The following is a 27627-nucleotide window of genomic DNA, read 5'->3' as shown; positions in this document are numbered from 1 at the left end:
AAGGCTTAACTTAGTGTGGTGGTTTGGCCCTGGCTAGGTGCCAAATGCCCACCAAAGCCGCTATATCACTCCCCCTTAGAGGGATGGGGGAGAGGGAAAAATATTAACAGAAGCCAGCCATAAGATAGAAGCAGTTTAACAACAATAATAAACACAAGTGACAGACCACACGGAAGCGAAAGCAGAGACATTTGTCTCTGTTTCCCAACAGTGGGACGATGGTTGGTCTTGGGAAGCAGGGCTCTCCACGCTTAATGGTTCTTTTGGAGGACGGATGCCACGGATGAATTCCCCCCCCTACCCCCCTTTCTTCTTTCACTTCATTCTTATATCTGAGCTGACATCATATGGCATGGAATACCCCTTTGGCCAGTTTGGTTCAGCTGGCGCAGCTGTGTCCCCTCCCAAGATCTTCCCCACCCCTCAGCGTACTCTTGGGTCAGGGAAATATTGGGAGACCACAGCCTGGATACTTGTTCAGCAGTAGCAAAAACAATGCTGTGTTATCAACTACTGCTGCAAAACACAGCAGTAGAAGGATGCCTTGAGGAGAATTAACTTCAGCTCATCCAAACCCAATACACTTAGTGATGGTGTCAGGGTATCCACATAACACAATAGAGGGGATGCTGTGTTTCCATTCTCTGCAAGGTTTGGAAACAACAGGCTTTCAGATTTTTTAGCACTTAGGCTTTCATGGGAAAATTAATCTGCAGAAGAGAATAATCCTTATTTTTCTAGCTAGGAATTTGGAGCAGAGACTCTAGGCCATTATTTTTACCGGGGCCTTGAAACCTTGTCTAGATCTGTGTACATACAATTAGAAAAACCCATAACCATGTTGTCTCCCTGTTCAGTTTTGTTGCTACAATAGAAATTACTAGAGAGAATGAAACCTTCTCAGCATTACTAAGTTGCAAAAACCCACTTGGGAGAGGCTGTTCGGACAGGCGCATGTCCAACCCAGTGTACTTCTTTGCACTGTGCTCATTTGGCCCATGCCGGAACAGGTGCAAAGCCAGGCCTGCCATAAGTAGCCATGGATGTGAAACAGAGCACCAAAGGAGAAAACCAAATACAAGGTTTTCTGTCTGGCTTGAGGAAATACGGACACCCTGACACCATCTGACTAGCACCCATGTTGGCTTACTGACATTTTGATGCTTGACACATGGCACTTCGGGACATGGTTTTGTGGGTATGGTGGTGTTGGGTTGATGATCTTTGAGGTCTTTTTCATCCTTAATGTTTCTATTTGGGAACTGGGATTGTTTAGTCTGGAGAAGAGGAGGCCAAGAGAGTATCTTATTGTTTTCTACAACTCCCTGCAAGGAAGCTGTAGTCAGGCAGTTGTTGGACTCTTCTCCCTAGTAATAAGTGATAGAACAAGAGGGAATAGCCTTAAGTTATGCCAATGAAGGTTTAAATGCAATATTAGGAAAAATTTCTTAACTAAGAGAGTGGTCAGTCATTGGAATAGGCTGCCCAGGGAGGTGCTGGAATCACCATCCCTTGAGGTGTTCAAAAAACATGTAGACATAGTACTTTGCAGCATGGTTTAATGGTCATGGTGGTGTTAGGTCAATGGTTGGACTTGATGTTCTTGTAGGTCTTTTCCAACTAAAAAAACTCTATGCTTCTATGATTCTGTGATATGGAAAGGCAGAATAGTTCTGGCTAAAGACCAGAAACATCTCAACCTTTCCCTAAGTGCTTTTAGATTTGTCCGTCTGCAACTACAGCTCTGCTCATAGCCTTTTACAAACAATACTTGATTTGTTGGAGCTCTTCAGACTTCAAAAGCTGATCAGGTAAAGTTCCTCAGGGACTTCATAGTGTGGCCACTCTGTATCATGATGCTAGACTGGGAAGAGGCAAAACAGACACCACTTTCCATACTGCACTCTGTTGTTTTCTTCTTTCTTCCTCTCTCCTGTTTTCCTGTGATTCTGAGATAAAGCACTATTACTCACTGAGAAGCACCTCAAATCGTACTTATGCTTGCTTTGTTTCTTACACTTTTGGGTAGGTGACCTCCTGGGTTTGGCACTGCAGAACCTGGACAACCTGGTGCAGATGCCCCATGGCTGTGGGGAGCAGAACATGGTGCTGTTTGCCCCTGTTGTCTATGTGCTGCAGTATCTGGAAAAGACGAGGCAGATGACCCCTGAGATCAAGGAGAGGGCCACAAGATTCCTGCACAATGGCAAGTACAACAGACCCACCATGTGCCTCTGCTTTCCCTTCTGTCCAGCCTTCCTGTAGCTCTTGCTTTTGCACTTATTCTGTCAATGTTGGCCCCTTTTTGTGCCTGTGCTGCATTAACGACTGTTCCCATCTCTTCAGGGTATCAGATGCAGCTCCTTTATATGCACAGAGATGGGTCATACAGTGTCTTTGGGCGGCAGGATGGGGAAGGGAACACTTGGTAAGCACAGCAAGTATCCCTTGCTCCTGATTTTTCTTGTCGGGCTACAGCAGCTAATGTTTCTGTGAAAGCTGCTAGGATGTGTGTTCCTTCTTTTGGATGGAGAACCCAGGAGCTCTCTGGCAGGGAGACAGATTGAGCGACATGACCCACCTGAAAAAACAGTGAGGGGGCACAGAAGAGTTTCTTGACAAGTGGAACAACAAAGATGTGGTCCCAAGTGTGGAAGGTCCATTTTTGTCTCTTTGGCCCTGTTGTTGCCCTATAGACAACACAAGGTACTGCTGGTGGTGTCTTGGTAGCCAAGAGGGGTACATACTGACTGCATGAAGATCTGGGAAGATATACTCAAGGATAGCATTGCTTGGAAGTGTCTGAAAGAGCTTCATTGGCTCAGCTTGACCCTGTGGTGTCTGGCTGGGAGAAATGGAGAAATGAAGAGAGGAAGAAAAAAAAGGAGTTCAAGACTGTTTCTAGGTATTTGGGGGATGTGAAGTACAATGGGTAAAATTAAAAGGGATAAAAGGTTTTACACCTCTGAAACAACTTGGTAAAGCTGTAGTACATGAGTAGTACATTTGTGGATCAACGCTGAGGGAGAGGAGCCACTTGGGTCCTGTGGACCATTTTTCCACTTTTAAGTTGCCAATCTCTATGAAAACGATTCTTTTTTTTGGCACCCCACTATATCAGTGTTAACTTCAAGGACAAGCACCAGGGGGCCTTTGACTTTCTGGAGATTTTCAAAACCTGCCTGGACATGTTCCTGTGCAACCTGCTCTAGGCAAACCTGCTCTAGCAGTGGGGTTGGACTAGATGACCTCTGGAGGTCCCTCCCGACCTCTACCAGACTGTGACTCTGTGATTCTCTTTGCCCTTTTTGTGTTTCTCTTTGTCTCACAATTTATCCTTTTTCTAGGCTGACAGCTTTTGTAGTGAAAAGTTTTGGCCAAGCCAGAAAATACATCTATGTAGATGAAAGGAACATCCAGGATGCCCTACGCTGGCTAGAGCAAAAACAGCTCCCTAGTGGCTGCTTTGCCACCAAAGGAAGCCTCTTTCACTCCTCCCTTAAGGTAAATGAGGGACAAGCCAGGCAGCACAGCTGGGGAGTGGCTGGATATATATTGTGACAACAAAAGATTGTGACAGCAAAGGATCCTGGAAAGCCTCTCCTGAAACCCATGCAACCAGCCTTAAAAGGAGCAGGTTGTGGGGTGGGAAACATGAAAGGACTGCTTTTCCTTCTGGCCTATGTTCTCCAAACACCACCTTGAAAGTGAAAGACACATACCCTTCACAGGGCAGCATGGATGATGAAATCTCCCTGGGTGCATATGTTGCTGCAGCACTGATGGAGCTGGGTCAGCCACTGAAGGTGAGCATGCTCCCACTCCCTCCTGCTCAGCTCTACCCTCCCACACCTGGGCACTGCCATGCTTTGTCATGCTGGTATACTCAAGGCCAGGAACATGTCCTGGTCCTACAGCTGCTGGGAGGGAGACAATGTTTGGCTATACTGTGAAGTCTGTGTTCAGTATTCTGTATTAAGTTTTGGGCCCTTCACTTCAAGAAAGACATCAAGGTGCTGGAGAGGGTCCAGATGTGGTGGTTTGAAACTGTCTTTTTAATTTTTCCTTGCAAAGTTCAGAACAGAGAAAGTGAAAGAATGTAAATAAGTCACTATTGGGTGTAAGAAAGCAAAATAACGATTGTTCTAAACACTTCCATTGGATAGATAGAAATGTTTAAGAACTATTACCCAAAACAAAGTAGGCACTCTGCACATTCTGCAGTGGGGGCAGTTGCTGGGCTGTCTGGCTGCTGTTTCTTCTTCTCTTCTGGCTGAAGATAACACACTGACCTTGGCAGCTAAGTTAACAACTTTCTGCTCTAACTAACTCTGCTTCTCTGTCCAGGGGGGTCTGGGGGGAAGCTCCTGGGAGAGAGAGAGGCCCCTTTGGGAGGGTCCCCTTGGGGGGAAGCAAAGGGAGATCGGTTGTGCTTTTTCTGTTGATTGTATATATTTGTGAATGTTGTGAATTTTGTATATTTGTACATATTCATTGCATTTCATTGTAGATTTTAGACTTTGCTTGTAAATACAGCTTTTCATTTGCTTCCAGACTGAGCTAGCCTGGTTATTGTTGGGGGGTGGGGTGGGGTGGGTGAATTTCAGCTCACACCGACACACCAGATAAGGGCAATGAAGCTGGTGAAGGGTCTGGAGAACAGCTCTTGTGAGGAGCAGTTAAGGGAACTGGGGTTGTTTAATCTAGAGATAATGAGGCTGAGGGGACACCTTCTCACTCTCTAGCAACTCTCTGAAAGGAGGCTGGAATAAGGTGAGTGTAGATCTCTTCTTCCAGTTGAGAGGAAGAGAGAAAATAACCTCAAGTTGTGCCTATGGAGGTTTAGGTTGGATACTAAGAGACAATTTTTTTACTGAAAGAGTGGTCAAACATTGGAACAGGTTGCCCAGGAAGGTGACAGAGTCACCATCCTGGGAGGCATCCAAAAACATGTAGACATCAGGAAGGCGTAGTCCAGCTCCCTGGAATGAGCTCCCTTGCCCTCTGCTTTGACCCCGTCAGAGTTTGTCATGTGTCTCTTCTCCTGATGCAGAGCAAGCTGATGCAGACTACCCTCCGCTGCCTGCAGCAGGCAGTTCACAACGTCACAAACATCTACACAGAAGCCATACTGGCCTATGCCTTTGCCCTGGCTGGGGACTATGAGACAACCCAGGAGCTGCTGTATAAACTGGAGGAACAAGCCATCAAATCAGGTGCTGACTGCTGGTTGGGGTAATGCTTCTCCTTCACTTGCTAGGAACTGGATGAATGCATGCCCAGCTACAGCAGTTATAAATGCTGCACGTGTTTGAGTGTATTCCTTGTGTTTGTGCAGTAACTGCCCTGTGGGACTCAAATACAAGCTGCGAGGGTGACTTATTAGAATGAATTTGCTTAGCCCAAAGTGAGGAGGTAGGAGGAAGGAGGTAGAATCTTTGTGCTAAGATGAGATGAAGAAAGTGATTCTGGCCTAAATACAGGAAATGAAGTGAAGAAGCCCTGAAAGCATGCTAGATTTTTTTTTTTCCTATGAACACCCAATTATGTCAACCCTGTGCAATGCTCCAGGCTTGGGGAAGAGTGGCTGGAAAGCTGTTCGACAGAAAAGGACCTGTGGGTGTTGATTGACAGCTGGCTGATCATGAGCCAGCAGTGTGCCTGAGAGGCCAAGGTGGCCAATAGCATCCTAGCCTGTATCAGGGATATTGTGCCCAACAGGACCACGGAAGTGATTGTTCCCCTCAGCACTGCTGAGGCCACACTTTGTGTTCAATTTTGGACTTCTCACTACAAGTAGGACACTAAGGTGCTGAGCAGGTCCAAAGAAGAGCAACAAAGCTGGTGAAGGATCTGGAGAACAGGTCTTGTGAGGAGCAGCTGAGGGAACTGGGGTTATTCAGTCTGCAGAAAAGGAGGCTGAGGGGAGACCTTCTCACCCTCTGCAACTCCCTAAAAAAAGAGGTTATAGTGAGGTGGCTATTAGTATCCTCTCCCTTGTAACAAGCAATGAGACAAGAGGGAATGGCCTCACATTGTACAAGGGGAGTTTTAGGTTGGATACTAGAAAAAACTTCTTTGTGGAAAGGGTTCTGAAACACTGGGAAATGCTCCCTGCAGAAGTGGTTGAATCCACATCCCCAGAGGTGATTGAATCCTTGTCTCTGGAGGTGTTTAAAAGACACAGAGATATGGTGCTGAGGGACACGGTTTAGCACCAGACTTGGTAAATTTAATCATGGTTGGACTCGATGATCTTAGTTTTTTCCAACCAAAACAATTCTATGTTTCTATGATTCTATGTCCTGTCCAGATAGCCTGCATTCTCCTTTTCCTTCTGCAGGAGGACAAATCCACTGGAGTCCCAAGCCAAGCTCCCCAGCTTCCACAAACTTCTGGCCTGATACTCTATCAGTGGACACAGAGTTGACAGCCTACGTGCTCCTGGCATACCTGTCTAAGCCACGGGTGCATGCAGGTGACATGACAACTGCAGCTGGTATTGTGGCATGGCTGACCCAGCAGCAGAATGCCTATGGGGGATTTGCCTCCACCCAGGTAAAAAGTATCTCCCTGTGGATTTTTTTGGCAGGATGAGTTGTCTTGAGGTCTTCCTGCTCCAAGTCAGCTTCACTTGAGCGGATACTTTCAGAGGAGCAACTGTCTATCTCTCTCTCTCTCTCTCTCTCTCTAGGATACAGTTGTAGCCTTGCAAGCCTTAGCAAAATATGCAGCAAGGACATTCAGTACATCAAGCCAGGTACTTGTGAGGGTGAAGTCCCAGAGGGGCTTTGGGAAGTCTTTCCAAGTCAACCGCCAGAATCGACTTCTGGTGCAGCAGGCAGCACTGACAGAGGTGAAAGGCAACTTCCTGGTGCAGGTCCATGGCAGCAGCTGTGTCTTCACTCAGGTAAGGTGGTCGGACAAGTGTGGGAGAAGAGAGGTGGAGGACTCTGCCTCTTCTCCCAGCATGCGGTCATGCTTGGCATGTCTTTTTCCTTCCTGGCCCTGCAGATAGTGCTGAGGCACCAAGAGCATCCCCAAGAGGCTGCTGTAACCTTCACTCTGAACGTCAACACAGAGCTGACCAACTGTAGCCAGGCCAATGCACGAGTCCTCACCATCCACATCCTTGCCAGGTGACCCCCAAGGATTATTTCCTCCTCCAGGAAGACTTACTGTGCTTGAGGACAGCAGCTGTGAAAGCTTCAGGGCTGCAATGGAGGGACTTGGCACTTGGGGGTAAACAGGACAGAGGGTGAACTTGGTAGGTGCAGGTGGTGGGGAAGGAAGGTGTTGGCTACCTCTTGCAAGAGGGAGCAGTGGCTGCTGTGTCCCTAATGCCCAGCCTGTCTCAGAGTCCTGGACACAGGGTTTGGTGATTGGGGGAAGATGGCTGGAAGGTCACTGTTCTCACAGACTCAGACCTTCTGACTGCTTCTTCTTCAGCTACATTGGGAGCAGAGTCACATCCAACATGGTGATTGTGGAGGTCTCCCTGCTGTCTGGGTTTATGTTGGCTCCCAGATCTAGGATGCTGGTAAGGACTTTGCAAGAAAGAGAGAAGTGGCTATGGTGAATGGGTCCTACTTGCTTCCTCCTGTTGGGAACTATTTGTTTCAAGCCATGAGGTAACTAAATTAGCAGGGGCCCCTTTGCTGTTGAAATTGAACCCAAACCTCTCATTTTCATACAGGCCTCACAAGGGTTTGCTACAGGAGGTCAAGGGTGGTTCAGCTTCTCCCACTGATACCACTCTGCTTGGGCCAGGAACAAAATGTGCTGATGGGTGTGCTAAACACCAGGATTTGTCTGGCAGAGATTCTAAGACAAGACTTCTTAAAAAAACTCTAGTTCTAGCCAAATAGTTGTTTTTTGTTTGGTTTGGTTCGCCTTTTTTTTTTAATTTTTCCTTCAATTAAGCCATAAAACTAAAATATCCTTAATTTGCACAGCACCTAGACAGGTCTTTCAGAGCTATCTAGCAGTTAGTAAGATGAGATAACAAAAATCTTTACTGGTGCCTGCTCCTCTTTGCTAACCAGTGAATCAGGTCCTATATACTATTCACATGACCTTCTGTCCCCAGGGGGGAAGGTAAGGTTGCTCTAACTGAAGAAACAGCATAGTTCATTCCTGAAATGCTCACAAGGGATATCCAGGAGACACTATCAAAGATACAACCACTAAAACACTTATAATAGAACCATAGAATGATTGTGTTGAAAGGGACCTTCAAAGGTCATCTAGTCCAAACCAGTCATGCATGAGAAAGATACAGTTCCACATGAAGTGCATCTCAACACCACCCCTTCAGTGATCCTTTGGAGAACAGGTCTTATGAGGAGCAGCTGAGGGAACTGGCATTGTTTAGTCTGGAGAAGAGGAGGCTGAGGGGAGATCTTCTCATTCTGTACAACTCCCTGAAAGGAAGTTGGAGCAAGGTGGGTGTTAGTCTCTTCTCTCAAGTAACTATCCATAGAACGAGAGGAAATGGACTCAAGTTGGGAGCTTTAAATTGGATATTAAGAAAATTTTCTTTACTGAAAGAGTGGTCAAACATTGGAACAGGCTTCCCAGGGAAGCAGTAGAGTCACTATCCCTGGAGGTGTTAAAAAACAGTGTAGACATGGCACTTGAGGACAAGGTTTAGTGGTCATGGTGGTGTTGGGCTTGATCTTGGAGGTCTTTTCTAACCTCAGTTATTCTATGATTTAGACCAACAGTGGGTCCCTCAGGTCAAGAGGCCCTAAGGAAAGTGTTGACAAATTTCCATGTGTTATTGTTTCCTATCCCAGCTGGAGAACAGAACCATCATTAAGAAACTAGAAGTGAAAGCTGATGTGGTCTACATTTATCTGGAGAAGGTATGTTGGAATAAAAGCATTTCATCTGGCCCAGCAAGAGCAAGAGGTCAGAGGACAGGGAGAGCTCTGTGTGAAGTTCAAGACTGCACTAGGTATGGGGAAAAAGAATTGTGGGTAAAGGAAGGTTGCCCAATTTCATTATCATTGGGTTAGCACTTGCTTTTCCTCACACTTACTCCATTTCTAGAATCTTTAATGCATTAGAGAGATTTAGTGCAAGAAAACATTCAAGCTAGGGAAGATGGAGATGTGATGACTTCTTTCTCCCATTCCTTGCTAATTTCTTTTCATCTACATAAGCTCAACGATGAATCTCAGACTTTCATTCTGCAACTGGATGAAGTAATTCATGTAAAGAACCTGAAGCCAGCCAGCGTCAAAGTCTATGATTACTACCAGCCAGGTGGGTTGCAGGTTTCCTCCTGTTCTGGGGCTGGGAGGCTGTGTTCCTGTTTCTCTGACTGGGAAAAGACATCATGCATTCTTCTCTGTGTAACTGTCTTCCTCATTTCCTTTTGCAGAGGAGCGTGCCTCAGTGGAATACAGTGCTGTCTGTAGTTGAGGTAAGCAGTAAGTCTCTATGTGACACAGTGACACCAGGAAGTGGTGGGTCTTGGACAAGAGAGAAGGAATGTAAGCAATCAAAGATTGGTAGTGTTGGCATCTCCTCCCTAATAACAAGTGATAGGACAAGATTAAATGGCCTCAAGTTGCACCAGAGGAGGTTTAGGTTGGCTATTAGAGGAAAATTCTTCACTGAAAGGGTTCTCAAACACTGCAACAGGCTCCCCAGGGAGGTGGCTGAATCCCTGCCCCTGGAGGTGTTTCAAAAACCCAGAGATGTAGTGCTGAAGGATGTGGTTTAGCACCAGCCTTGGTAGAGTTGGATAATGGTTGGACTTAATTATCTTAAAGGACTTTTCCAACCAAGATGATTCTATGCTCTATGGGAAGGAGGATGGTGATCAGTGGGGAGTATATATCCAGATAGAAAGAGGATCTGGCACTTATCTGTGGATGTGCATGTGGATCTAGAATGGAGCTCTTTTGCAGCTGGTGAGGCAGTTGAAAGGCTCTGGAGGAAGGCAGAGACAGGGACAGTGTCTCTCAAAATGAAAGTGAGGAAGGAAGCATTGCAAGGAGTAAGAATGCAGAGCTATAGCAACTTGTGCTAACAAAGGCCCTCAGAGACAAACATGGCTCCATTCCCTCCAGCCCCACTTATATTCATTGTAGGGTGGGAAGAGGGGGAATTCAGGGTGACAAAGGAGTACGTTGAAGCTGGGAAGATACAATGTCTTGTAGGGTGACATATCCATCTGCCAGAAAGGGAAGAGCTCGTTAGTAATAGCCTGAAGCCAGGAAGGGTCTGAAGAAGTCCCTTCTGGAAGAATAAGTGCGTGCTGCATTCTGGCACCATAGACAGAATGTTTCCTAGGGACCTGCCTAGAGAGCCATTCCCTACAACTAGCTTTGCACAGCCTGATGATAGCTATGGAGGGGCTGAATCATATCCTCCTTGTTTGTTTTACTTTCTATCCCCACAACTGCACATGGTTCTTCATAAAGAGGTGGAGGAACTCCCAAACTTGTGATGAAGGACAGGAGAGGAATCGCCACATCATGACTCCTACCTTTGCCCAGTATTATAATGTTATAGGTTGGGCATGGAATGGAAGGAAATGCCAGCCAGCTGGGACACAACTCACCTGGTCCTCCACTTGAGTGGATGGAATGAGGGATCACAACAGGCTAGCAGTTGTGTCTGGACTGTGAGGAACTTGGCTGGGGTGGTGGTGGAGGGAGTGTCATGTATCTGGTACACACCTGGGAAGAATTGAAGTAAGCAAGACCCGTGACCTTGCTGACAGTTGTTGATGAACTACAAGCCTAGCCCATGAAAATATAATTTCTGCCTTGAGTGTACAAAACTTCTATCTCCTCTGTTGCTCAGTCCTCACACTTCCCATGGTTTCTCCTAATACTTCCTGCAGCAGGACTCAGCACTGGAGTACAACTGAACATGCTGTGACAGCTGTGTCTCATGTGCCTTTTCTGCAAGCTCCTGAGTCACCAGCTCTACTTGGAAGCAGTCTTCAGATAGTAATGCAGTGTGTTGAGACTCCTGCTCCTCATCCCTCCCCAGCAGCCCAACCTTTCCAATTGCTCTTGAAAAAGGTTTCGATATGCTCTCCAAATTGCTAGCCAAGGGAATATATCCCAGGTATCCCTTGCCTTCAGCTCCTCTTTGTGTGATGCTCATCTTCCCTGGGTACCAACTCTGCCTTGGTGCATGCTCCACCGTCTCCTCTGCAAGTCTGCAACTGAAGGAGCAGAATGTTGCATGTGCACATGCACACAGAGCAGAGAAGAAGTTATTTTTATCCTGGTGCTCTTAGTTTTCCTGGTTTGGGAGATAAAGAGTAAACCTGAATAAGCACTCAATCAGACAGTTCAGTCTCCTGAGATTTAATAAGATGCCAGGCACAGTCCAAGCCTTTCAGAAACTGCTCATCAGGAAATGTCACATATTTTCTCTTTGCTTCTCATCTCCACATGGTGGCTGTTGGCAGGGTGACAATGGACTGATGGACAGAGACTGCAGAGGGTGTCTCTATCCTTATCCCTGTGAAGACATCAAAAGACAATAAGTCTGTGTTCCTGAAGTATTAAATATAATGACTTGGAACCTGTTTTTTTGCACCCTGTGACTAAAGGAAACTGCTAAGCCATCAAAGAGAGGGCTCACTCTGAATCTACCCATATCAAAACTGTAGTAGAATCTTCACTAAGGGTAGAGGGTTTGTGGCTGTAATTCCAGGGCAGGGCAGGTGATTCATGAAGCAAGTGTTTCTCTCTGTCTCATGGTTTGTGGGCAAGGAAGCATGCCGATGAAGAAGAATTTAGAACAGAAGCAGGCACTGATCAAGTTCAAGTTTTGCCTTTACCCATCCTGGCAAGAGGAAAGTGCCAGGAAAAGGAACTGTGTCGATTTGAGGAAAGTATATTTGATGCAAAATGCCAGGACTGGTTGTAGGAGTCAGGAAAAGTAGTCCTTGTTTTCTGTAAATGTACCTCCAACTCTTTTATGAGCTCAGCACTTCAAACCTTCCACTTCAGTTCTCCCTTTCCTTTAGTTTAACCATTGGGATACAGGAACTCCTTCGTATTTAACATTGCTAATCGCTTTCAATCAACCTGCATTCTGGCCTTGCCTGTATCTCCAGACTCTTCAAGACCATGGCAACAGAAGAGGTCCTTACCTCACTCACACAAGGCACTGTAGCTCATCATTGTAGTTTCTTCTGGAAGAAAGAAAAAAAAGCACTGGTGAGATACACTTGCCAAAAACTCACTAAAGGAACCCAGCATCATGCCTCTGTTCCTAGGAAAGGTGCTCCCTCAGCTTACAGACTGTGACTCCCTTCTACTGTGACACACAAATTCACTGGTATTGTCAAAGACTCTGGGTGCAGCTAGTCCAGATTCACCCGGGTCATGGGGCTGGTGATCTTCTGAAGCTGTAAGTTCCAAACAACTCCATTACATTTATGCATTCCTCACTTTCTGAAGCAATAGCAAGCCCTGACATAGTTTTATCTTTTATCCCCACCAGGGACCCCAGAGAACAGAGAACTTTCTTACAGTGTTACTCTTTCAAGGGGGCACTCATTCTTCTAAGCCATCCCCTCATCACAGTCCCTCTGCCTTGGCTACCTCTCACAAAATGAGTGTACAAAAGAATGGCTTTGAGCTCTGTATTCCCTTCTTGTTGTGAGACTTAGAACCTAAGTTGGTCTGCAAGACAACTTCAAGCTTGCAAGTTCTGGGACCAGACAAAGAAGGACCTACAGTTTGAAACCCGAGAGGATAAGTCTGTCACTAGACAGCTTCTCAGGGGCAGTTAGATAAACATATAAGGGATGGTATTGTCTTAGACTTTACAACTTCAACAAATGTCTTTCCAGTGGTACAATTGGGTTGTGTCTGCAATACAGCAATCTGAACTTACCTGGCATGTAGTAATCGTAGACCTTGATATTAGCTGGCTTATGATCCTTCACTTGCACGTCCTGCTGCACCAGCAAAGTGTAGGTGTGGGGCTGTCTAGTCAGCTAAGACCAAGAGATGCAAGGATTACAGCTAGAATTGAATCCCTGCAAGACAATCCCTTCCACCTGTTCTCCCTCAGGCTCTGTGAAGACCTCACCGCTGTGACAGATTTGTTCTGCTTCCCAGTCCATCTCAGAAATATCTTCTACTTCTCACCCTGTGGCCGTCTCACCTTTTCGGTCACTAATTTTAACTTAGTTTATGAGAGACAACAAACTCACACAGTCATTGTGCATTAAGTATCTCAGTGTAGCACTGGTGTTCCCAAACAATCTCACATTTCCATCCATCTCTGCTCTGAGCTCCTTCATGTGTCTTACCTCAGTGGCTACTTTCATGCATAGTCCCATTACATCAGCTTTTATTCTCATCTTGCATAACCCTCATCATTAAGCAGACAAGTGCAAGATGTCTGCTGGATGATAGTATTTACATGAACTGCCATTGACTGGGATCCACCTCGTGCTACATGATAACCTGAGCTGAAATCTTTGTGCTGCCTTTCTCCTGTAGGTGTAACAAAAGCAGCATCTCTGCAACTCTTGTGCATACACAGAATGGTAACACACTTACCATGAGGCCAGCTTAGCTCAGTTTAGGGGCAGCTAGGGATGAACCATAGAATCACTTTGATTGGAACAGACCTTTAAGATTGTCAAGTCCAATCATCACCTAACTCTGTCAAGGCTGGTGCTAAACCATGCCCCTCAGCACCACAGCTCTGCATCTTTGAAACACCTCCAGGGATGAGGATTCAACCACCTCTCTGGGGAGCCTGTTGCAGCGTTGGAGAACCCTTTCAGTAAAGAAGTTTCTTCTAATAGCCAACTTAAACCTCCTGTGATGAAACTGGAGGCCATTTCCTTTCATCTTATCACATGTTACTAGGCAGAAGAGACCGATTCCCACCTGGCTACAATCTCCTTTCAGGGAGTTGTAGAGAGTGAGAAGGTCTTCCTTCAGCCTCCTTGTCTCCAGGCTAACCATTCCCAGTTCTCTCAGCTGCTTCTCACAAGACCTGTTCTCCTGACCCTTCATCAGCTTCATTGCCCTTCTCTGGATCCACCCCAGGACCTCAATGTCTTTCTTGTAGTGAGGGCCCCAAAACTGAACCTAGTACTGAAGTTGTGGCCTCACCAGTGCTGAGTAGAGGGGGACATGAACAATCATCGAAATCTAAAAGTTCTCCTTGGAGATTATGAACGTTTTTAATTCATTCTTATTTCCCCTTTTGTTTGGGTGTGCATGTAGCTACGGAAAGGCTGGAGTGGTTGTTAATCTGTTGATTAATGAGGCTGTGGAGCCTGCACTGCTTCTGACACGACCATCTGCTTTAATGTTGAGTGGTCTTGGCAAACTCCATAAGCAATCTTGGCTGCTCCCTACTACATTTAGGCTGTTTAAGGGCTTTCTAAGAATTGAATTTACAAGATGGATCCTATTACTGCTCCCCAGTCCTAATCAGACACTGGGGACTCACAACATGTGGGCATCACTTTAGTTCAGCTTAAGCCAGGTGGAGGAATTTGCTTTCCCTTTCAGTGTTTCTCCTGTTAAGCATATGTGTTGCTGTACTGGAATAAATCTTTGTGTGTCCCCTGATTTCTCTTTTAATTTTGCTGAGCCATCAGTGTTATCCTCATTTTACCCAAGTGAAGTGCCCCTGTATATAGCTGAACTGCTGCAGACTGACAGGTCACCAAATATGGCTGATGCAGGAGCAACAGCTCTGGAAACTTAAAATACTAATTTGAATCAAGATGAAAGAGTAGGCTAAAATCTGTCTGCCAGGCCTTAGCCCTTTTAATGACAATGTATGATGTTAGTATAAATTTACCACTCACTTCTTCCAAGTAGAGAACAACTTGCTCAGCTTTACTTTCCACTTTCTTCACTAAAGGCATCTTCTTTAACTGAAAATAGAGGGAAAGTGTCAGAAAGACTAATAGAAAGCAAAAATATTCAGGCATATTTGTCCTTGTGAGGGCATGGGCAAAATGTTCTCATGGCCAAGGAGCCCTTAGGGTAGGAGAAGGCAAAATGTGGTCTGAAAGAGGCTTAGGCTGTAAACATTTCTTGAGAAGAAAATAACTGTGTTTCTCTGCCCACAGGAATGATCACAGTTCTGCATACAGTCCTACATTCATCATTATTCTCATTCCAGCTGGACATAAACTTACAGTCTCACCTCTTCCAGTGAACCTGGCATGGGGTTGTAGCCAGACAGCAGCTCTATTTGGATCAGGACCATATTGGTGGACACACGGTTCCCTGTGTAGCTGCAGCAGGAAAACGGGACAGCACTAATGTTACTTTTTGAGCCATGATCTCCAGATACTCCAGCCCAGCTTTGTCACTCAGGTGGAGGAATCTGCCTTCACTTTCAGTGTTTCTCCTGTAAACATACCTTTTTCTGTACTGCAATAAATCTTTGTGCTTCCCCCAGTTTCTCTTTTGATTTTGCTGAGACAAGGAAAAGAAATTCCTTGGAAGACTTCTGGAGTTACCTTTTCTACATATGTCAGAGAATATCACATCCTCTGCCTGCTCCCTTGGTAGTTCTGCCCCAAGTATACCTGTCCCAGATCTGTGGCAGAGAAGAGTGGTCTGACAGCCAACGAAGAGTGGAGGAGGGAAGACTTAGGAATCAGTGTCAGCAGTCAGACCCACAGGACTTTCCCATCACCAGTAATTTGAGACCTAAGCCTAGAAGGTAGTGAAACCCACAGACCTTGTGAAAATTTGTGGTGACTGTTGTAATAACAGGCAGATCTGTAGCCTGAGCCGTCCCTCTGGGGCTTTAACATTTTTCACCCAGCTGAGGACAGCATAATTAAATGAATGTGGACCTGATGAGTGAAGGCGAATCCTGACCATTAAGAGGCTGGTGTGAATTTTCTTAGCACATTGGATACGAGGGGCAACTAAGTGTCTCCTACCGAGCATGAACGGTGATAGAGAACTGGGTGGCATTGGGTGCAGTGCACTCTGTATGCACAGATACAGCAAAGGTGTCTTCACTCCTCGGTGGAGGGATGTGGTACCGTAGGACAGCCTGCCAGGATAGAAAGAAGCCAGTTGGCAGAGAACAGCATGTTTTCTTTCTGGTGAAGAGTATCATTGTCTAGTATTTGACTGCTGCTTGCAGTCTTGTGCAGATGTAGAAGAGAACTATGCGGCAGAAGCAAAGATTCTTCTGGCGTAGTGCCCCTGGTGGTGTTCACTAGACTTCTTGGAGAAGAGGAGCAGCTCTGACTGGGTGGAGATGGTCCAGATTTCATTTGGGGAATTGCTATTCCCTTCCTGTTGGATCTCAGCTACTGATGCTGGCTGTGAACCCACGTTCTTGCAAGCCTCTGTAGCAGTTTGTTTTCAGTGTTGGCTAAAAAGCAAGGTGAGAAGCTGCCTGGCTTTCAAGGCTTTTCCCTAGACAGACTCTTACTCCATGGCTGGGCTTACCTGCAGGAAGAGGCACCCGTGGCCCTGTACACGCACAGTATAATCTTGGGAAATGGCTGGCAGCTCCACTGTCTGCAGCAGAAGGCGATTGGTGTTGTCTACTCTGATGTTTTGGATGAAACCCTCAGAGGAGAGGGAAGCCTGAAGATCAGGGCCATCCTTGCTGAAGGTCTTGGTTGCATACAGGGCTAAGGCTTCCAGAGCAACCACTGTGTCCTATGAGAAGAGAAACACACTGGGCAAAATAGGATCCCTTCTTCTTCTGCATTTCCAATCCTCAGCCCTTCCCTCTCTCTTGCTGCAGCTACAGCACAGTAAGGGTTAAGCTTTCCTTTTGGACTTTTAGCACAGGATTATCTCAGGGGAATACAAATATCCACCTTTTCCCAGCTCCCAGGAGCTATAAATCCACACAACTTTAATTTTTTTTTTCTTTTACTATGGGGAATGGTAGAACCCATTGCTCTCACAAACCACAGCTGATTCTTTGCTGCTGATGGCTCCCAGAGATTACCTGGGTTGAAGCAAAGCCTCCATAAGGGTTTTGCTGCTTGATGAGCCATGACACAATCTGGGATGCCTTTTTGATTTCATCTGAAGACAAACTTGTCTTTGAAAGGTGAGCCATGAGAATACTAGACGTCAATTCCACATTGACAGATGGAGCCCGATACCAATATAGGGAGTCTTCTTCATCTTTGGACTGTTGACTCCAGAATATTTGGTCATCTAGAGATGGAGTGAAAACATTTATGGAGTGTGAAAACACTTATGGAGTGTGACTGTATGTAATGACCTTGGAGTGCTGCTCCACCCCTGGGCCTAGGTATTGAGTAAAAATGTGCACTGGGGCACGATATGGATTCATATTTCCCTATTTGTCCCCTGAACCCTGCTTTTCCCAGTATCACAGGATCACAGGATATTAGGGGTTGGAAGGGACCTCTGGAGATCATTGAGTCCAACCCCTCTGCCAGAGGGGGGTGTGATCATAGAGAAAGTCTGTCTCACAGTACCAATACACCTTGGCCCAACAGAGGTTGTTAAAGTGTTGGGCTCCCCACAGAGCTCTGTCAGTGCTCCTCACTCCTGTGTTCCATTCCCTTGATTGTCAGCCCTGGGATCTCCACACAGTTCTGTCGATGTCCCTCTCTCCTGCCCCACAGTCTTTAGTACCTGATATTATGGCAGCCATATCCAATCTGTCAAGGATTTTCTGCCTGAACGTCTTATCACCTGCTACTGCAAAAGCATTTGCAGCTAGTGCCAAGTCATAGAGGTTGGAGCTGCCATTATCAGAGCTGATCATGTCCTTTATACATTTCAGAGCTTTCTGCAAAACTGGGTCCTAGGATACAGAATAACATAATCACAAAAATGTTTTTTAACAAATCTAAAGATCATCAAGTCCAACCATTAACCCATGACTGCTAGGTCACCACTAAACCATGTCCCTCAGCATGACATCTGTGTGGCTTTTAAATGCCTCCAGGGATGGGGACTCCACCATGGCCCTGGGCAGCCTGTTCCAGGCCTTGACAACCCTTTTCAGGAAGAAATTGTTCCTCATGTCCACCCAAAACCTCTCCTGGCACAACTTAGAATATTAGAATCATAGAATCAGCCAGGTTGGAAGAGATCTCCAAGATCATCCAGTCCAACCGATCACCCAGCCCTAAGCAATCAACTAGACCATGGCACTAAGTGCCTCATCCAGTCTTCTCTTGAACATCTCCAGTGATGGCCATTTATTCTCCTATCACTTGTTACTAAGGAGAAGAGACTGACCCCCACTTAACTACAACCTCCTTTCAGGGATCTGTAGAGAGTGAGAAAACTTTCCCAGGCTGAACAGCCCCTGTTCCCTCAGCTGTTCCTCAGAACATGTGTTCTAGACCCTTCACCAGTGTCATTGCCCCTTTTTCCAATTGAAAGCATATTGGTTGCTGGCAGGTATTACGGGGAAGGAACATAGCTTTGATGTGTGCAAAGGAGGGTGGAAAGAGGGACAGGACACATGGGAGAAAACCAGTAACTGTGTGCACAAAGGCAAGGACATCACTGCCTGCCAAGAGGCTGCACACACAGCCTGTCCCGAGACGGTACTCACAGAGCGTGGCATCCCTGAGTGCACGAGAGCTGTGATGATTGCAGAGCTCAGCCCCAGTCCTTCCTCCACTGCACCCTGCAGCCACCCCAAGACAGAGAAGAAGGCTGCTGTGAGAAGGGAGAAGGTGAAGTGATCCCCAAACATGACACAGTGCCAGTGCAAGCAGTGGTGCTGATCCTATTCATAGTATTGGTTTTATTGGGAAAGATTTTTAATATCATTGAGTCCAACCATCATCTAATTCCAGCAAGTCTGGTGCCAAACTATGTCTCTCAGCACCACATCTTTGTGTCTTTGAAATACCTCCAGGATTGGCAATTCAACCACCTCCCTGGCAACCTGTTTCAGTGTTTGAGAACCCTTTCAGTGAAGAAGTGTCTTTTAATATTCAGCCTCAACCTTCCCTGGTGCAAACTGAGGCCATTTCCTCCTTCTGCTAGGGAAGTATCAGGGCTGGTCTTTGCTCTGCAGGTCCTGCTTCCCAGAGCACTTCTCAGCCATGGTGACCCAAGATCCTCTGGGCAGCTGCTTCTCTCCCTCTGAACACATTTTCCTTTCCCTTCCCCTTCCCCTGCATAAGATTTTCAGTAGCAGATTTCAGTTCCAGGAGCAAGTGATATTCCACAACCCCATTGAAAGCTGGCACCTCATTCAAGGGCCAAGACAGTGGCAAGGGTGTGAAGGAACAGAAGAAAAGACACATCTTGCAAGGGGAAGTGAAAGGCATCATTCTCTTCACTTAGAAGTTTATTTGTCTGAGGTCCTGACCACTGGAACTGTTGCTGGCTCTACTTTGGTGGCACTCTGTGTGTCTGTGCTGTGATTCTGAATGTGTAGGACATTTCCCTAGTAAGGTGAATCTCACTTAAGGGGCTGCCATCAATCTCCATTCACTTAATTTCTGACTTTTTCTGTGGAGGTGGTAACTCAAACTGAAAGAAGAAAGAGCAGCTCAATAATGGGATAGGAACCTAAGCCAGTTTCCCAAGGGAATACGTTAGCTTTTGAAATGGAAGGGCACTGTTTCAGTTCCCACGCATGTATCATTCATAACTCAAAAAAGTGCCACCATGACTAAGCACAATCCTGAGAGTCACCCGAGACTGATCTTGGGCACATCAGAGCTTCCCTCCTGCAGTAGGGTTTGTTTGTTCTTGGCACCCAAATTGTGCCAGTATATGAAGGAGCTCTGAGCTACCTAATGAACAGCCAGGACACTTCATACCATCAGACCATTGTTGAAGAGCTTCCCCACACTCCTGAAGCAGCCAGAGTGAGTCTGACTTTTTATCAGGGCACTGGCAGCATCCTTTATATTCTGCTCATCTATGTGGATGAAGTCCCGGGCTTGGCTGAAGGTCTTGAGGACAAGGGCAGTAAGCCTGGGTCCAAGAAATGGAGAAGAAAATTGAATTGAACCAGTCACTGATGCCCATCTCCAGTAGGAGACAGTGGTCCCTGTGTCTCCTTCTGTCTCATCCCTGGAGAAATACCAGCAGGGAAGAGCCTCTGTACAGATGGAGAACTGGAAGCAATGCATATGAGTTACACACTCTTGATCTGTTTGAAGCAAGAGAGTTAAAAAAAACACCAACAGCTCCACGCTTCCCCCAAAGGTCTGTCAATTCCAACAGGGTGCACTTAATGTGACTTCAAGTTAGGAGGGTTGACATTTAGTGAGCTCACTCAGCCCTTTTCCCAATCCTATTTGGGCACAAAGCACTCTAGAAAACCTGGAAAGAGGCTGTCTTTGCAAACAGGGTTTCAGAGTCAGCCTAAGCTGGCATATGCAAGCACAAACAATCAAGCAGGAGTACCTTAGAACAGTTCATTGGCACAGTTCTCTTCCAGAAAGTCTCAGGAGGAGTTCCAGTTTAAAACTCCAGACCTCCAAAGTTCCTCAGTTTCCCCAGGCCAAAATCTAAGCCAGCTTGAGCCTGACTAGGTCAAGCTGTGTTTCCTCAGCTGCGTCTGGATATCTCTGCTTACCATGTGTTCCCTGGCTCACTTCCTTCCCCAAAGGCACTGTATGAGCCATCTGTGTGCTTGTACAGGAGTTGCCGCTGATATCCTACAGGAAGAGAATGGGAGTAGTGAAGATGCTCTGTGTCGTATTCTCAAGGTGTCACCCTGCCCCACTAATGCTGCTGACCATTGTAGAGAGAAATTCAACAAAGGGCTTTGAAAAGCGTGCTGTGCGGGGCATGACTTGCACTGCTGCAATTCCCATGATGTCAAACAAGTGATGCTGCACAAATCCTGTTCATCATCAAACCTCTGCTGAGACCCCCACCACACAATCTACTGCAGTGGACATCACCAATTTAATAATCCAACAGGAGAAGAAATCTACTCACCACTTTCCAAATAGCCAATTGCCTTCTGTTTGATTTCTGGAGTCAGTTGTCCTGTTTCTTCAAGGTATCGTGTGATAAACACATTGGGGGCAAAATGAACCATGTTCTGCTCACCACAGCCACTGGACATCTGGAGGAGATCATCTATGTTGTCCAGCGCAGGCCCTAAAATGTCACCTGTAGGACAGAAGCACAGCATCGGGAGCTTTACGTGTTCTTGCATGTAAAAACATCTGGTCTCACTGATTCTCCAGACAACCCGCTAAGACTGGTCCCAGTTCACCTCTGGCCACATTACTGTCACTCTAATGTCTATAGAGTCCTGTAGAAACAGTGATAATGTATTTGTCCATCTTTCCCTTGGCTGGATGAAATTATATACATCCATCTGGCTCTGTGTCACTTGGATAAGAGAGGACTGCTTCTCTGGAAGACATAACGCCCCAGTATCACATCATACTGTACACATTTCCTCTTATTTCTCAGACAGAGCAGACATGGTCGCACCAGAAAAAAAGATTCCTGCAGTGAAAAATCTTCCTTTCCAAGATCCCCCCAAATCTCACCTAAGAAAGAGATGTGAGCTCTCTCCGACCCAAGAACTGTGTTCTCTGGCATAGTGAAAGTGATTGTCTCAGAAGGTGATGTTCCTGCAAATGGCAAAGCATCAGAACAACAGGCAGGAGGGAGATGGAATAGAATTATACAATCATAGAACACTTTGGGTTGAAAGGGACCTTAAAGATCACCTGGTTCCAACCTCCTTGCTATGGACACCACCTACTAAACAAAAACACCCACAGGCATCCCCCAGAGATAGTGTAAATAAGGCTAGGATCACTTCATCAGTTGGTGAAACCAGCATTCAAAAGAGAGGATGACAGAGATCAGACCACTCACTGATGAGCAACTGAGGTGTGATTAGGCAGTGGCTTGGTACTGCTAGGAGCTTGTAGAACTGGATAGAGCTGAATGGTTTTGCCTCCTCACAAAAGCTCCAGAATCACTGACTTTGCTCTCCCCACGCACTTCCAGATAGTCTCCCAACCACACTGCTTCTGTGTCATCTTCTTCCTTTGTGTGAATGTACAGCCCCTGTCTCTGAGGTACCTGTGCACCTACCTTTAGGGCACAGGAGTGAGGTATGAGTCTTTTCCTCCAGCAGCCCCTCTGCCTGGTGGGGAGAAGTCTGGTCAGCTCCAGTAAGAGCTCCAGGAGAGCAGTAATATGAGATAGCAGCCCCACACCACCTCACCTTCTTGCAAGATGTCCTCATGAGCCATGCAAAGGGCCTCACACAGCAGGGATATAGTTGCCAGCAGTGAGGTCTCACTGGGAAGCAGGTTTCTAAGCTGCTAAATCCTGTTTGCCCCCACTGCCTTGCTAGCAAGCAGTTCTGACTTCTCTGTCCAATGGAGTGGAGGTGCTTAACTCATGCCCCATCCCAACCTGTCCTTAGAATCACTCTTTGACCAGACCTTCTGAGGAATGTGCTTATCTGACATGCTGACTCTCCATTCCCAGAGCCACCCCCCAGCTCATTTTGAGTCTGACATTGCAAGACCCTGAAGCATACTCTGACCTTCACCAGCAGGTGTTTAACCACTGTGTCCTTCGCTCCAGACTCTGGCATAATGGCTGTACTCCCAGTGCAAATATCTTCCTGTTCCATCACCTCAGCAGTGACAGCGAAATTAACTTTCCCTAAAGAACAAAACATTGAGAGGCGAACTGGCACATCCATGCTGATGTTTTACTTTGCCCAGCCCAAGGCAGTTCACTCATGCTTCATATAACAAGCCATAGCTCTCCTTTCCAGCCCAGCTCTGGTTTCCTCAAGCATCTCTGCCACAGTGCCTCCCACTCTTGCCCATCCCTTGTCTCCTTACCTAATTTGGTAGCCTTCACATCCCAGAAAAATGTTTTTGTTGTATTAGGACACAGACAACCAGTGAACCTGACATTTGCATGTACAAATTCAAAATCTCTGGAGTCCATTAGGCTAAGCTGAATCTAGAGGTGAAACAGAAGGGAGTTTGAGTTACAGAGCTGCTTCTGGGTTTTTCTTTCTAGCTCCTTGATCCAAATGTCAGTCAAGCCCAGAAGCCCAGGGTGAGTACAGAATCATAGAATCATTAAGGTTGGAAAAGACCTCAAGATTATCAAGTCTAATCATCAACCTAACACCACCATGACCGTTAAACCATGTCCCAAAGTGCCATGTCTATGCATTTTTTGAACACCTCCAGGGATGTTGACACCACCACCTCGCTGGGCAGCCTGTTCCAATGCTTGACCATTCTTTCAGTACAAAATTTTTCCTAATATCCAATCTAAACCTCTTCTGGTGCTGCTTGAGACCACCACAATGATGGTCCTGTAGAAATATCTGTGGGAAACCAACAGCCCATGGATATTGCAGTCCTGTAGAGTTGAACTTATGGTGAAGGATAAGCTGGGCACAGGTGGCTCTGCACGGAGCTTTGTGAAGAGCTTCTTTGGTGTCTTTTGCCCAGTTCCTGAGGAGGCAGCCCCTTGTCTGGGTCTCTGTCAGCGAAATACTGTTACTACACATCCCCTTACCCAAAGTAATCCTGGAGAGAGCCACTCACCGCTATGCACTGCTTCAGGTAACTGAAGACTTTGACTTTCAAGGGAAATGACTCTCCCCGGAAGACAGAGTAGGGCAAGCTGGGCTCCACGATGAAAGGCTTAAAGCTCTGCAGGGTGGTGGTCTCTGAGATTCCCAGTCCATGGCTCACTGAGGTGCAGAAGGTCATGGCTTTCCAGTCTGTGATCCTGTCAGGTACTGTGACATCTAGCTCAGCAGTCCCTGAATCACTGAGGAGAAAACAGAGTAGAAGGGATTGTCCCATCCCTTTAAAGATTTCCCTTGGGAAGACAAATGCAAAACGCCTATGAACTGGAAATGCATGTGAAGGTGTGGTGATTCCTAGGAAATAGGAAAGAAGTATGGGAAGGATAGCAAAAAAACAGCTGGCCAAGGAAGGTCTGAGAGGCAAATGAAACCCAAAATATGCCTCTGGACACTATTTCATGCCAAATTCATGTTTTGTGTGGGCAGCAAGGCTCCAAAGAATCCATATTATATACCTATCCTGTGCCTTATGACACTTCCACCACACTACCACCCAAAATCTCAGCCACAATTCATCAGTCTTCACTGCAAGTGTCACTTACAGATCTGCATACGCAAAATGGAAAATGGTCGCTGCCCTGAAATGGGCATAATCCAGACAAACAAGATGGAGAGGTAGACATTCTGTTTTACAGATGGAGAACATTGGCATGTTGAAGAATTAAGAAAGCTGGGAAGTGTGAATAAGGAGAGAATAGTGGATGCTTCATAACTTGACCTCAGCAAGGCCTCTTACACAGTCTCCCATATAGAATCATAAAATTAATCAGAGCTGGAAGGGACCATAAGGATCATCTTAGTTCCAACCCCCCTGCCATCATCCTTGTAGTCATATTAGTGTGAACTGGACAAGTGGATAACACAGTGAGCAGGAAATTTGCTGTACCACTGGGGAGAAAGGTTAGTTACTGGTGACAAAATGTCCAACTGGTGGCTCTTGACTCATGGCATCCTTCAGGGACTGATACTTGATCAAATACTGCTTAATGGCTTTATTAATGACCTGGATAATAGGAGAGAGGACATTCTATGTATTTGCAGACTGTGCTGGAGGGAAAGGTTGCTATTAAGAAGAAGTGAAGGACAAGTTGAGCATGACTCGTGTCATGTGCTCTTACAGCAATGAAAGATGTACTCTGGACTTTGTTAAGAAGACTACAGCCGTTGGGTTGACAAAAATTATTTTCCCCCTGTACTCCTTCATGGTGGAACCATATCTGGAGTACTCTGTCTCATTTTTGCCTTCCAGTATATGAAAGATACTGACATACTTGAATACATCCTGTGGAGGACTACAAAAAAGGTCAGAGGGCATTTGACATAAAAGGAATGGATGAAAAACTGGGATTTTCAAACTTAAGAGAGAAAGGTTAAGGACAGTCTTTCAACTTTATAAAGCTACCAGTTGGGAAGATGCAGAGACAATGGAACCGGTCTCTTCTGAGACGTATGTTGATAGGATGAAAGAAAACAGTTGCAAGTTGGAACATGTGAAATTCTGACTTAAGAAAAAAAAATCCCATGGGGGATGGTCAAATACTGGGAAAAAAAATGTCCATATAGTTTGTGGAATATCCATCACCGGAGATGTGAACTTGACTACAACTTGATCTAACTGGACCTGCCTTATGCAAGATTTTGAACTACAGACTCTTAGAGGTCCCTTCCATCCTATAGGAATATGTGGGTTTAAATTCCCCAAGATAATTTGAAAAATTTCAGGCAGAACAAGGAACTGAACCAAACCTGCATTGTCCTTATCCAGCTCTTCACATCTCCCTTTTCTTTGTGGGTATAGAAGGCAGTAATATTCTGGCTCTGCTCCTGCCTGTTCCCTCTTCACTGTGGCTGGTAGGAGGTCTGTCTGGATCTATGTGTGTCCACAGCCTGTAAATACTTACTTAACAGGAGCCAGAGTCCAGATGAATGTCTCTGGAAACCAGGCACGCACTGGCCCTGCCTCACTGCCCAACTCAACATGCTCAGACTCAGCACGTTCAACAGCAGCATCTGTTTCTGTGTCCAAGTAGTCCAAGTCTGCCAGCTCATCATAAGCTGTTGGGAATACAAGCATTCATTCAAATGCAGAGCAACTGTGAAATCAGGATAGAGTTCAGTTTACAAAAGCTCAGTTCTTCATTCCTCCCATTCCCACTCCAATCCCCCTTGTCCTTTCTGAGATGTCCTCGATCTACTTCATTATTTTCTTCCAAGAGACAATCCAGGAGCCCACAAGGATTCCAATATGTGTGTAATCCTCCACGAGAAACTACCTGCTTACACTTTTGCTTTCAGTCCCAGCAGAAAGGGCTTGATACTGCCTAGTGCCAATCTTGCCTCATTCTCCATTTCCAGCAAGACCTTTCCTAATCTTACAAATAGATATTCCTTCCTCAGACAGCTGCCTCATTTCTCTTCTTGACCATATTATCATAGAAATGTTTTGGTTGAAAGAGACTTGTAAAATCATCAGTTCCAAACATTAATTCAATAATTCTAGGTCACTCAGTACCACATCTACATATCTTTGAATTAACTCCAGGGAAGGTGACTCCACCACTATGTCTGCCTGCCAGCACAAGTTTCTTGGCAGGTTCTTCCTATGCCACCATTCCTCCACCCATCAATTGTGCTGGAAACACAAACACATCAGGACCCTTCCCCTCTTCCCATGGTGCGAATCTCCAGTGTTAACTCCTGGAAGCCATCCCCAGTCTCTCAGCACACTGCACATTCAGCTGCCCTTGTGCAGCCTGTCTGCTACCCATGGTTTCCAAAGACACAGGATAAATCGAGATGTACACATGTAGTCGTAGTGGAAAGTGGTCTGGGTGCGGCACTCAATTGGAGACTTGATTTTAAGGCTGGTCAAAACTGTTAGACCTAAATTCTGGAGGGAAGAAGGGGAAGAAAAGAAGGCATATTTCAGCAGAGGGGGATCATAAAATCATACAATCATTAAGGTTTGAAAAGACCTCTAAGATCATCAACTTCAGCATCATCCCAAAACCACCATGGCCACTACATCATGTCCTGAAGTGTGTCTGATGGGACAGTGTGTCTGAGGGTCCATCTCTTTCTACACTTCTGAGCATATCAGGCACATGGTGTTGTTGCACCTCAGCCTGACCTGCTAACAGATATACAGAGAGAATGAAGAGCTATCCTCCTCCCAAAGCCTAGTCCTGGCATCTCACACCAAAGGAGGCTTTTTCCAGTTGGAATTGTCGGTGTGACATGTGCATGCAAAATCATTATTTTGCAGCCACAGTTTACTGTCCATTCTAACACAGAGTTGTTCTCCTCTTTCACCTCTTTTCAGTTCTACTGTTCTTTCCCTCTTTCCCCCAGACCATCTTCTCTGGGAGAGGTCTAGAGAAGGGCAAAGAAGTTGATGAGGGATCTGAAGAACGGGTCTTGTGAGCATCATCTGAGGGAACTGGGGTTGTTTAGTGTGGAGAAAAGAAGCCTGAGAGGAGACTTTCTTGCTCTCTACAACTCCCATAAAGGAGACTGTAGTGAGCTGAGGGTTGGCTTCTTCTTCCAAGTAAGAAGTGATAGGACAAGAGCAAATGACTAGGTGACAATGATGTGGGGAAGCCTTTCACCAGTATTGAGTCAGGTGATCCAAGCATGTATGAGGGCCATAAGGGTGAGAGGAGAAGTTTAGATTGGATATTAGGAAAGATTTCTTTGCTGAAAGAGTGGTCAGGCATTGAAACAGGCTGCCCATGGTGGTGGTGGAGTCACCATCCCTGGAGGTGTTAAAAAATGTGTAGACATGGCACTTGGGTACATGGTTTAGTGGTCATGGCAGTGTTGGGTTGACAGTTGGATGATCCTGGAGGTCTTTTCCAACTTCAACGATTCCATGATTCTGTGCTCCTGACAGGTAGCTCCTACCCACAGACCTTTATCTTCTCATTTCTTAAGCCTGATACAGGATTGCTTAGACACACTCCCTCTGTAAGGAATGCCATTCTGCTCCCTCGTAGTCTGACGTAATATTGGCAACAAGTTTTCAGTATCAGTGTTAATGTGCACCTAACTTTGGCAACTGGA

At 46.0% G+C, this 27627-nt stretch overlaps 2 protein-coding genes across 2 annotated transcripts in view; one reads left to right on the top strand and one right to left on the bottom strand.

Moving 5' to 3' along the window:
• Positions 1-9429, top strand: part of LOC128971840 (alpha-2-macroglobulin-like protein 1) — a 31255-nt gene extending 21826 nt beyond the window's left edge. The window contains exons 23-34 of the mRNA XM_054387550.1: positions 2030-2206; positions 2347-2428; positions 3348-3504; positions 3732-3806; positions 5054-5216; positions 6344-6558; positions 6695-6910; positions 7015-7139; positions 7450-7540; positions 8799-8867; positions 9168-9270; positions 9389-9429. Of these exons, the coding sequence (XP_054243525.1) occupies positions 2030-2206; positions 2347-2428; positions 3348-3504; positions 3732-3806; positions 5054-5216; positions 6344-6558; positions 6695-6910; positions 7015-7139; positions 7450-7540; positions 8799-8867; positions 9168-9270; positions 9389-9429 (1514 nt within the window). The remainder of the gene's footprint in view (positions 1-2029; positions 2207-2346; positions 2429-3347; positions 3505-3731; positions 3807-5053; positions 5217-6343; positions 6559-6694; positions 6911-7014; positions 7140-7449; positions 7541-8798; positions 8868-9167; positions 9271-9388) is intronic.
• Positions 9430-12131: 2702 nt separating this feature from the next.
• LOC128971831 (alpha-2-macroglobulin-like protein 1) overlaps positions 12132-27627 on the bottom strand; it is a 31493-nt gene continuing 15997 nt past the window's right edge. Inside the window, exons 17-35 of the mRNA XM_054387538.1 lie at positions 26368-26455; positions 25467-25620; positions 23519-23747; positions 22796-22919; positions 22489-22610; positions 22029-22080; positions 21473-21556; positions 20907-21083; positions 20539-20620; positions 19775-19931; positions 18550-18624; positions 17616-17787; positions 16954-17168; positions 16440-16655; positions 15920-16035; positions 15169-15259; positions 14825-14893; positions 12880-12982; positions 12132-12172 (exon numbers count right to left, since the gene is read on the bottom strand). Of these exons, the coding sequence (XP_054243513.1) occupies positions 12132-12172; positions 12880-12982; positions 14825-14893; positions 15169-15259; positions 15920-16035; positions 16440-16655; positions 16954-17168; positions 17616-17787; positions 18550-18624; positions 19775-19931; positions 20539-20620; positions 20907-21083; positions 21473-21556; positions 22029-22080; positions 22489-22610; positions 22796-22919; positions 23519-23747; positions 25467-25620; positions 26368-26455 (2367 nt within the window). The remainder of the gene's footprint in view (positions 12173-12879; positions 12983-14824; positions 14894-15168; positions 15260-15919; positions 16036-16439; positions 16656-16953; positions 17169-17615; positions 17788-18549; positions 18625-19774; positions 19932-20538; positions 20621-20906; positions 21084-21472; positions 21557-22028; positions 22081-22488; positions 22611-22795; positions 22920-23518; positions 23748-25466; positions 25621-26367; positions 26456-27627) is intronic.

The sequence above is a fragment of the Indicator indicator genome, chromosome 1 (assembly GCF_027791375.1).
Source record: "Indicator indicator isolate 239-I01 chromosome 1, UM_Iind_1.1, whole genome shotgun sequence".
NCBI lineage: Eukaryota > Metazoa > Chordata > Aves > Piciformes > Indicatoridae > Indicator > Indicator indicator.
This window is presented reverse-complemented; position numbering and strand designations above follow the sequence as displayed.